The sequence below is a fragment of the Channa argus genome, chromosome 7, assembly GCF_033026475.1.
Source record: "Channa argus isolate prfri chromosome 7, Channa argus male v1.0, whole genome shotgun sequence".
In the NCBI taxonomy this organism is placed as follows: Eukaryota; Metazoa; Chordata; class Actinopteri; order Anabantiformes; family Channidae; genus Channa; species Channa argus.
In genome coordinates, this window is record NC_090203.1 from 3,610,162 (window position 1) to 3,622,191 (window position 12,030).

Below are 12,030 nucleotides of genomic sequence, written 5' to 3' on the forward strand. Positions count from 1 at the left end.
GGATGACATCATCTGAACCCCTGATGATGACAAATGCCTCCTGATGATGTCATCTGGAGGACTTATTATCCAAGATATCTCATTTTTGGCATTTCAAGTACATTTAGCTAATAATGTATCTCTAGTTAACCTTCAAATTGGTTTGTATATAGGCTGTAATCCTTCCTGTGTGCCCCTCCGCCCACCCCCAACTCCGCCCAGCCAGTCTCCACTCCCTCAGCCGGTCCTGACTCTTCTCCCCGTCTCTGTCTCTGTAACAGCAGCAAACCAACAACAGCGCTCAGTTTATTATCACATATTACAAAGAACCGAGCGGATGACAGGGGGGGGGGGGGTCATTTATTTGTAGCCGACTTTATCTGACGGCTCCCGAAGCGTCGGATTTTCTGACCAGCGTCTCATTCATTGTGGATAATGTTGGAGAAGCCCGTTTTTACGCACCGGCTGCGCTTGCGAACCCAATGCGAAGCGCATTGGTGGGAATGTTACGGCACAACTTTGCTGCACTGACTGACAGGATGCTCGCGTCGCCTTGGATTCCGGGGACATTTTTCGCCTTTTGTTTGTAACAACGGCGCATTTCCCCACAGAATTTCCCCCAAAAGACGGCAGCGAAAACAAGGAACTCAAGTGAGACACTAATATTGGTCTTGGTTTTGGACAATCTCCTCCGTCCAGAGGAGCAGGGACGCGCCACACAGGCTGCTGTCACACGGGGAACAGCCGCTTGTCGCGGGCATGGGTGGTTAGGTGGCTCCCGGTCACCGCCCCTCCCGCTTAAAATTACCAAAAACTTCCAAACAGGATGGAGGTGGACGCGGAGACGCGCTGAGGTACGGAGACTAATGTCCACTCAAATGTAATGTGTTGTTTGGAGCTCTATTGATTTTTCAGGGGGTCTGTCCCGGGAGGGGGGGGGGGAAATGATGCTTTTAGCCATCATATCACTCGTGTCCTCTAGGACGGGTTCACCTCCTGAGGGGACCGGGGGCAACGATTTTGTTGTGGGGTCCCTACGGGCTTCCCCTCTAAAGGTTTTAGGCCAGAGTATCAGTAGTCAAGAGTTACAATTATTAAGATTATGACTCATAATCAATGATTTATTAGCGTTTAAGCCATTGTATAAGCTAAAGAGGCCAAACTTAACCAATGCCCACTTCGGAATATTTGAACACAATAAACCTGAACAGTTTTTTGTTTTTTGTGCACATTTCATCACCAATCAGCTGATTCACGACAATAAGGTTTAGAAACACTGATAATTAAAAATAATTTATTCTACAGGCCGGAGGGTGGGGGACTCTGTCTCCTCTGACCCGCTGACACTTACGCGGTCGAGCAAGTTGTTGATAAATTGAAAATATTTCACATTATAGAGTTAAATCCCATATGTTGGATTCCTGAACAGTTGATAATCCAGGTTTGGTGGTGCATGGACACTTATTACTGCCAGCCAGTGGGGAGAAATTAAAAAAAATACTGTATCTTTAAATGTAAATAGGTAAATACCATCAGGACCTAAAAGTTCAGAAGTTCAAAGTTTTATGCAGAAGAATGTTGTACAGTGAAGTTACACTAGTTGTTGTAGTGTCATGGTGTAAGCAGCATTTTACTACAGGGCCTGAAATCTGCAGAAGAATCACTTTACTGTACTAGAAACACAATAAGAAGCAGCAGAAGTACCGTGTTTAAGAAATATCCCTTTAGCTCCTTTGAAAGATGTCATCTGGAGCACTTTTGGAGTTCTGATGAGGTCATGTAGTTGTTCCGTTGATAGTAGCTACAGAGGTTGCAGGTTTAGTCGATCTCCAGAACTCCTTCAGATGATGTCATCCAGAGGAATTCATCATCCTGAAGTTGAGAGAGATTCTAAACCAGGAAAAATCAGAGGGCCTCATTAAATCGGTCTTTTTAGAACAAGCTTTTCATGTTTTTCTGACAGGACCACGTGCTTCAGTCTGGGGCTGAGGTGCTCATGAGGCCAGGCTGTACTCGAGAGAACACTCATTATTGTGAGTGTAACGTGCTCACTCTGACTTGTGTGATCAGGCTGGATGGAAAGCTGTACTGTCCTTTTCCTGCTTCAGGGAGTTTTTCTCCCACCACTCAGCACGGCCCAAAACAAAGGCCTCTCAGGACCGATGTGGACTAAATGATTACTGTGAATTTAACCATGACCATGACCAGTACTGAGGCTTCATATATGTTGCATGTTTTGCTGATGTGTCTCCCTGTCTGCAGGATAAATAATTCAGCTGTGGTGAAAGTGGACTACGTGCTGGTTAGAGGATGGCCTGTTGGAAGGAAGGCACCACCCTCCTGCTGGTTCTGCTGGTCCTGCTCGACCTACAGCCGGTCAATGGGTGGTCATCTCACCGCCGCAGTTTGCGACGTCAAACCCGGGGGCACCATGAGCGCCGGGTTCAGCAGAGCATCACACTTGCTGTCATCTTACCTCAGACCAACACAGGTTACCCATGGGCTTGGCCTCGCATCGGCCCGGCCCTGGAGCGGGCTGTTAAAACAATCAATGCAGACCCCACCCTGCTTCCCGACCATCACCTGACGTATGCCTTTAAAAACAGCGAAGACAAGAATGGGATCTGCTCTGAGTCCATTGCCCCGCTCATGGCCGTGGATTTGAAACTTGCCTACGACCCGTGGGCTTTCATCGGGCCTGGCTGTTCCTACACCTCCTCTCCCGTCGGCCTCTTCACCACCCACTGGGACATTCCCATGGTTACAGCCGGTGCTCCAGCCGTGGCCTTTTATGGCGGAGTGTATCCATCCATCACCAACACCGGCCCCACTCACAAGAAGCTCGGGAAGTTCGCCTTGCGAATCTGTGAGCACTTTGGTTGGCGAGAGCACGTGTTGCTCACATTCAGTGACAACAAGGTCGACGATCGGCCGTGTTATTTCGCCACGGAGGGTTTGTTCACGGAGCTGAAGAGCATCAACATCTCACTCGTGGACAGAGTGTTTGAAGAGAACAAGGTACCAATCAACTACTCCCACATCCTCTCCGACCTTCAGAACGATGGACGAGGTGAGTCACCACACTCAGTGAAAAATGACTACCAGCCAAACGTTGGTTCATTTCCTAAACACTTGTTGGCAGTTGATCTCAAAAAGCTTTCAGCCCATGTCACCACATTGTTAGATGGTTGGATGTTTCCACTGCATGTCACACGCCGAAAGCGAGATGCTTTCAGTGGCTCCCAGTAATTCGGAGTTTACCAGGAACCTTGGGTTGATCCGGGTGTGGCAGGGTCCAGATAAAATGAAATGAGTAGCTGCTCTTTTTGTAATTTGGCATTGTTAGTCTTGATTAAGGGGGTGACAGACACAATTTAAACTTTGGTTTGTGTGTCTTCACAAGTCTGGTGTGTTTTATTTGGTGCAACATCATGCTCCTTCCAGTGTTACTGGTTTCTCTGCCTTACACCTGGTTCACACAGGAACCCTGGAGGTCTTTGAACTTCGATTATAGGAGAATTCAGCCTTGGACATTGTCCGGAGTGGCCTTTCAGACAACACACAACGGTCCAGATAATGTTGGCAGGGGCTTTAGACTCTTAGATAATATGAGGGTCCTCAGGTTTCTTTTGATTCATGATTGCAGGGTCCAGTAAATTTTCAATGTGTCTATTTTATACCAAGGACACAGTCACACAGTCGCTTTTGAACAGTGCACTGATAACAAATCACATGGTCCCTCTCCTGGTTAGTACAGAGGACACAGCGTCCATAATTTCCAAGAAGAATTTAGGAACAATGGGACAGTTTGTGCGTCACATTTTACGTGAGCTCAGGCTCAGAGGAGGTGGGGTCCTTTCTGGATCTTGTTTATGGCTTTTGAGTTGTCCCTGAGCCCATGTCGTTAGAATCCTGTCTGTTTCTACTCTTACAAAAGTGAAAGCTAAGCTGAGCCAATGGAAATCTGACTTTTTTATAACTACATATGAACACAAACAGTACAGATTTGATCCATCCACACGTTGCTTTATTCACTTCTAGGTCGTCTACATGTGCAGCCCATCTATTGAGGGGATCGGTGCGCTGTATTTATTGACAGATGCCTCTTTAAGCCTGTTATTGATGTATACGATTTCCTGCCTGTAAATGGGATCAATTAGTGTTGGTCTTCTCAGCTTTGCAGCTTCTAATGTTTCCAGTAATTCAATTCCACAAAGGAAAGAGACCTCGAGGTACAAACTGCAGGCTGGAAAAAGCCGGACGGTGTCTTGCGACGAGCGTTCTGATCACACACTTGTGGGTTTTGACCTTAATTCGGTTTGAGTTTCAGTTCCCCGCTGACTGCAGGCTGCAGGAATTAGCCAAAGCTCAGATAAACCTGATAAAGAACAGCGAAGTTGTGACTGGTCAAAGTTCAGCCGCTCTGTGGGGCCTAATAAAAACTCACTTCCCCTGACTTACCTACACGGTCTCACAGGTTTTGACGTTTCTCACAAATAAAAACAATCGTGTGAAAGAGATTAAGTGCAAAGGGTTCGGCAGATAATGGAACGTTGTGCCGTGGAGTCATTTTTCCCATGTTGTAGCACTAAGCACTTAGAATTCAGCCCTGTTTCTTCTTACGTATCATAAAATCACTAGTTTTACAGGTAACAGATTAAGTGGTTCATTAAGGACTCGTGGTTTTAAGATATTCTTTATTATTTATAAGTGTACAACTTCTGACATTGCTCAAAGCAGAAGTGCCAGTGATTTTTTTTTCTTTCTGATTAATCTCACGAGATATATTTTTAGTTTTACTATTCAATTAATTTTATGTAATTGCCAATAAAATGTCAGGAAAAAGTGTTTTTGCTCAAAAATGGACAACATGATCAAAACCATTCTGTACTGGTGATGTTCACGTTCCAGAAGTTTATGATCATATGCAGAGTACAGACAGCTTACAACAAGAATTATAGAGCAAAACACCATAAATGATTGACTCATTTATCAACTATTTCAGTGCTTGACTGTGTCGGTATCGGACTGTGATTTACAGAATCTGGCAGATACAAACAAAGCTCCTTCAAAGATGGACACAACACCCACCTCCAACAAATAGACAAAAAAGGACAACAAACACTTAGCAACTGAGCAAATGAGACACATTTAGGGCCAAATTATTTAAAATGTGACCACAAGACACGAAATGATGTTTGAATCTGGGCCTCTGACGCAGGGGAAATGAGAGGGGGCTGCACAATTCCATCAAAGTCCCAGTGTTTTTAATTTGCATCATTTTTCTGCACGTTCTTCTGTAAACTGATCACCGCTCGCTCACTTCCTTCCATTGTGATACATCTGCAGATCGTTATGACATGTGTGCACATTGTCCCCCACACATGCATGTCCTTCTGTGTTTATGTGGACTTTCATTGACATGAGACTTTCCGTAACCCCTTAACTAACACTAACCTGAGTCCTAAAATCAGGTCTTAACCCTTAAACAGGACCAAATGTCCTCAGTGTGGATTTTGAAGCCAGAGAAAAACGTGTAAAAGCTCAGTGGTGAGTTCTGCATGTTTTCTGGAAAAGACGGCAGCCGCAGATATTTGGGAGCTGATCGGAGACCCGTCGTGCCCTCCTGCTTTCCGTCCATCACCCTCACTGTGCCGTTTGTGTCTCGTCCACCCTGTGAGTGAGCCAGGCAGAAGTGTTAACCCAGGCATTAGCTCGCGATCGTTGCCACAGGGCACCATCACAGCAGCAGGCGGAAATATGAGCTGGATCGATGCTCTTTGCTCCAAGTGGCCCTGCCCCAAGGATGCACCGGAACAGTCTGCATCGGGGAATGATGCAGCACATTTCCACATTAGAGAAGGTGAAGTAAAAAAAAAAAAGAAGAAAAACTCAAAATGAAACTGATCCAGCTTCCATCCACATCACTGTGGATTTAGCATCAGGCTGAACAATACTTTTAATATACAATAGTAATAAAACTGCAGTACCTTTCAGGATGGTAAGAAAACATATTATAATATTCCTCGGTTTATTTTACGGATCCTTATTTGTTCCTTTTTAAATCCAGATGTTGGTGTTTTTGAACAGAACAAACAATATAGCACCTGCAAAATATGTCAAACTTTTTATGGACCTAGATATATTTTAAACCATCTGGAAACTAAACTGACTTAAATTGACTGATTGGATTTTAAAAGAAAAAGGCTCTAAATGTGTCTGCTTTAACGCGAATGTGACACAAATTTTAGCTTTTTCACATCGAGGACTTGATGTTTTTCTTAAATAAAAGTAAATTCAATTCAATTGATCAGAACATGTGAATGTACCACACAATGTACATGTACCACACAAACTAGAACTAGAAGAGGCAAGTTCAAAACATACCTAAATATGTGTGTAAATCATTGCGCCCTGAACAGGAAGTTACTAAAAAACAGGATTCGACATTTTAAATTGATGGGAAAATATTTAGCCGGATTTGTCTGACAATAAAAGCAAACTGATAAACCAAAATAAGATGTTCTGGATCACAGTTAGTGCGACTGAAACATGGTGTGTGAGAGTGTGAAAAGCCAGAAGTTATTGAGGAGAATTTGACTCCTTAATGAGCAACTGAACCAGCTCAGCAATGTGTCCACTTCTCCTGGATGAAAATGTGGCGACAGTATCATCCTCACTGTCCGTGCGCTGGACTTTAATAGCGGAGTCATAAATTCAGCACAGTTGACTGCCTCCTCTATCTGCGGAGGTGTATCGATCTGCAAACCAGTCGAGAGCACAAACAAACACGCCAGCGCTCTCTCTGGTTCCCACCGAGGCATAAAACCTCCCGACAGGACATTTATTAACAGGGGTCAAGATTCTGACGCCTTATATGGAAAATACAGTCAGCCAATCAGATCTGTAGGTATTTCCTGCCAAACACACGAGGGCTAATTTTACCTTTTGTCTGCTTGATCACACACTAAGGTCACGGAGCGACTACTCACAAAGACTGAAACAGTAGAATGAGGCACCGTCCTGGTTGGAGTGTTATTGCCTGTGTTACAGGTCACATGTGTTAGGAAGGTCACAGTAAAATGTCATTTTTAGTGCCTTGCTGTAATTTCTTCTCGTTGGGGTCATTTTGTGACTCACTTTGTGTCTTCAGGGTGTTTGTATTTCATTCACTTTGGAACAAAAACGGTTAAGTCCCTTCCAATTTATCATCACATGTTAAATGCACATATCTGCAGATTTGACTCCGAAACCTAATAACATAACAGTAAATCTTGTTTGAGCGGTAAATTATGTGTGTTTTTATGACTCCATCAATTCATCACCATATCATTTGATATGGAGTCCGATGATCTCTATATCAACAGTACACACACTCTCTCACACATATTGTGCCTTTCACATTGAACATTTATTTTATGCACATGCACATGCTGTTTTAACGTGCACGAAATAAGCAGTTTTGCTCGTGTCCCATCCGGCTACATTCCGTTAAATAAGACTGTTTGTAATATGGTAATGGTCTCCACTTATAGAGCGCTTTTCTACCTAATTGGAACTCACCTTACACTGCTGCTCATTCACCCATTCACACTCACAATCACACACACACTCACACAGTGATGGGGGAGCTGCTGTGCAGCTGGCCTAGACTCACTGGGAGCAACTAAGTTTAGGTTCATTGTCTTGCTCAAGGACGTGTGACAGGAGGAGCCAGGGATCAAACCAGCAACCCTGGGGTTGGTGGATGACCGCTCTACCTCCTGAGGCACAGTGGCCTTCGTAATAATAATGTTAATATGTAATGTTTGAATTCATGGGCACACAATATTCTCATTATACAGTAAAAGAATGGAGAGCACAGGTTAACAGCAGTGACCCGTTCAAATGTTCTGAGTGTTATAGATCAGGCCTGCTGTCTGCTGGGCTGACAGCAGGCCTGATCTATATTCAGACTGGTTTGTGTTTCATTAATGCGAAACCATATGTCCCAGACACACTGAGAACTGTCAGAGGAGGGAAATATTTCCAGCTGCACCACAGTAACGCGTGCACACACACACACACACACACACACACACACACACACACACACACACACACACTCACACACACTCACTGATTATTACATGCAGAAAGGTGAAAGCTGATACCAGACTGTGAATAATCATTTCACCTTTCTCCAGAAATTGTTAGTTGAAATGTAGAAGCAGCAGATAATTCATTATTTCATAACTGTGCAAAAATAGAGTTGTTCCACAAATATACCAGCACAGAGTGTTTGCAGCAGCATCATTATCTGGACTTTATTTCACTTCGATCAACGTGGTCAACTCCTCCATTTTGGTACCAAATCCTCTGCTAAAGTTTCAGCTTGGGAAATGTAACCGACGTGCGTATGTCAAGCCCACGTCTGTTGGACAAAAATGGTTACACAAACACTGTGTGGGACATTTCTCTTGGCAGGTCGGGATTCAGTCTGTTCATTCATGCTTTCTTAAACCCCCCTGCTCTGCCTGTTGCAGAAACATTTGGGGATCTGAACTTATTTTTCCCTTTCCCCCAATGAGAGATGAACATCAGTGCAGATTAAGACACACACATAGTATAAACCCGACTTAAAGAGACACATTCTATCTTTTAATGAGTGTAAATCATAGACAAACTGGACATTTGCAATAGATGTGATACTTTTTAAAGAATCTAATAAAAGAACCTGTAGGTAATGTGTTAGTGTGCAGTTTGATCACTGGCTGTGAGACACAGATTCTGTTGGTGTCCTTTCACTTTCAGTTCAGTCATGTCCACTGAACATCTTATTTATTGGCTGGAAATGCCTGAAGAAGCTTCTTGAAACATTTCCAACTAAGAAGAAGAAAGTCCACTGGACATGACTCGACGTCCTGATTATTTTTTTTACCTTTTAACGTTTTATTCAGGCCCTGGATCTTCTCCACAGTTTACCTTAGACCCTGGAGTTTGTCTGCGTTTTATAGGCTGCTGCTGACGGGATTTTCAGAATAAAACATTACCTCACACTGGCCTATTTACAGTATTCAAATCCTAACCACCAATTAACCGCAGGAGTAACTCATGGGTGAAGGAGGGTCGGAATGAAATAGTAAATGTTTGGATTTATTGTCACCTAAGCTCAGACTTTAATACTAAAAATACGAAAACTAGACTTGCCACTGTTCATCCACTGATCCTGCTGCTGCAGCTGTAGTTAAGCAGTTTCATGATATCACATCAGAATAACCAACATTCTGCAGGCAACTCACAAACCGATCATCTTTGGATTTCAGCAGTAACAGTGAGTTTGGTTAAATTGACAAGAACATTTGTAAAAATGTCTTTCAAAAAAACTGGAAGGGACAATTCAGCAACACCTGGATACTACAAGCAAGGGACACGTGACTGCTAATCATAGCCAATGCTACCGTGCTGTGCTCCAGTGGATGAGGTTTTGGGGGATGATGCACTATTATTTAGCAACTTTAATAAGCTGTGTGACTTTTTTTTTTCCTGGAAAGACCTTTAAAACTGTTTTGGTAAATCTTCTTCCATGAAAGATTTATCTTACACACACTGTAATGATGCTGCACTACGAGTGGCACAGAGTGGAGCTACGTAAAGGTCACACTAACAGCGATCATTTTCAGGATACAAGCAACTGACGTTTTAATAGCAGCGGCACGAGAGGCGACCGTCTGCAGCCCGAACCCGGCCTGAATGCTTCTCACGCAAACTGTCGAGAGGAATCAGAGAGGATTTCTGAGGCGAGCTGAGGCGGGTGCTCCATGTGCTCCAAGCTGAGAAGAACAAAGCAGAGGATACACAGAGGGTTTCTGTGATTGAACAGCCCTCCAGCTGATTGAGGGCTCCGGCTCTGTCAGCTCCCGCTGCGATTCAAAGTCAGTAGCAACCTGGCCAATTAGGACAAGAGGGCGAGAGAGGCATCGCAACTTTTTAGAGCCTGATTGCTTTCGTGGACAGACAGATGGACGACGTGTGGGGAAAAGTGTGTGAAAGTGTTCACTTTGAACTTCAACAAGAGAAACTAATTAGAGATTCCAGCGTGCTCGCGTTTCTCCAGAGTCCAGACTGAAAGTGGTTAATCTTTCACAGGACGGCTGCTCCTCCTAATCAGCTCTGCTCTAATTAGCTGGAGCCAAGTCGTAGTTTAGTTAGCTTCTCACAGCTAACGGAGGCTAATTAAGAGAAGGTGTCTGAAGCGGTACACAAAGGCTCACTGGAGACCACGAGAGCAGTGCAGTTTTTGGAGCTACAGGGAACTGCAAATGCAGAGGATGCTTTCATTTCCAGCCTCTTGATATTCCACTGGAATCTGCTTGTAAGGTGATAACGCATCACTTCAGAGTTTCTGTACACTATATCAGCCACTTGGTGTTGGACTTCCATGTCCACCCTGCCTGCCAGCATCTTGCACCGTGCTGTTACGTGCTGGATTGTCTCAGGGCATCTTTGCACAGGCTGCCCCTGGAGTCCTGCCTGGTATTTTAGACCCTCGCATCTATTGATGTTGTACTTAGAGCCTGTTCCTGCGTGGCCACGGTTAGTGCCTCTGTGATGTCTTTCAGTCCAGCTTTGCCCAGCCTCTCTCTGTGTGTGTGTGTGCGTGTGTCATACTTAGTGGTATCAAACCTGCCCCTAGAGCGGAAGCACAAGGTTTAACGATGTTCACATGTTAAGAGATGCAACCAGCTGTAATTTCTACTACAGCAGCTAGTAAACCAGTGAACAATGCACAGGCGGTTGTGCATATCATTTCCCAGTGTGCACTGTAAATGCGTTTTCACAGTGCTTTAGGTGTTAATTTGTTTAACTTGATCCCAACGCGTTTGCTTCTGTTACCGTCTCTAACACACGATAAAGCTTTATTTGTATTAGAGACTTAACAACCCTTAACAGATGCTAAGTGTTGATGTGAAATTACATTTTCCCCATCGCTTTCTATCATTTTGTAAACAGGTGCTTTCTCAGACTCTCGCTCTCTCTCTCTTTCTCCCGCTTGTAGTTCTTTCAGTTCATCCGTTCTTCTCCCTTGTGCAGCCTGACATTTTTAATTTGGAAGGCCACGGTTGACTGGAGGTTCTCTCAGCAATAGTGCAGTTGATATGTCTGGAGAGAGAGTCTGTTGGCTCAAACCAATTGAGTGAATTCAACCATGTGCATTTTTGAGATGGGTGAGGCCATGTCATGGAATCCAGTATCGCCTCAGCCTGCTAAACCATTAATTTGGCCTATAGTAACAATGTCACCGCAGATAAAAACAGATGTTGACTGGGTAACATGAGGCCAAACATATTCTGTGGCCCAGCTTTGTTCCTCTGCTCCCTCCACTGTGATCATCCAGTCATTGGTGGTAATGTCTTATAATTCCTGTGTCTTTACCAATCTGTATGTCATGCTGTGCCCAGGTTTTCACTGTTTATTCTTCCATCTGCTGTACGCTGGTTATCACACAGGAACCGGCAGAATCGGACCCAAAGCCAGCCTTTCGGCAGCCCCCTTCTCCCGTATCTGCTGCTGTCAATACGCTGTATAATGTGTGCTGGGCTCAGTCATCACAGTCCTGGTCCTTTGCAGCCGGTGCATCTCATGTGGCTCTAATATTGTATAGTACTAGATAGAATAGAAAGGTTGTGGGCTAATTTTTTTTTTCACTCTGAATCACCACACGAACCCACTTCAGCATGAAAGGGAGCTGAGTTTTAGTGGCCTGGACTAAAATTCTGATAGAAGCTTTTTTTTTTTTTTTAATTAACTTAATTATTCACCACTGGCTGTTTTATCAAGGGCTGTTTGCTGTTTAATCTCCAAACATAGAAAATCTGCACATGTGCGAGTGTGTGTGGGGGGGTTGTTGTCAGGTATATTCCAGAATTAACAAGATAACAACTGTTTTAGATCAAAACTAGTAGACCAAAAAAAAAAAAAACCTGGTTTGCACAGAGATTTGCCCTTCGTGGATTACTGTGGTGCATATTTGCATATCAGACCCCCTTTATTTTTTTAATGTAGCAGCTC

The 12,030-nt window shown here is 44.0% G+C and overlaps 1 protein-coding gene across 1 annotated transcript in view; it reads left to right on the top strand.

The window, feature by feature from the left end:
* The first annotated feature begins 257 nt into the window (after nt 1–257).
* The window catches only part of npr1b (natriuretic peptide receptor 1b), a 66,281-nt gene continuing 54,508 nt past the window's right edge, over nt 258–12,030 (top strand). Inside the window, exons 1-2 of the mRNA XM_067509574.1 lie at nt 258–833; nt 2,242–3,049. Coding sequence (XP_067365675.1) covers nt 2,290–3,049 — 760 coding nt within the window. The 5' untranslated portion in view covers nt 258–833; nt 2,242–2,289. The remainder of the gene's footprint in view (nt 834–2,241; nt 3,050–12,030) is intronic.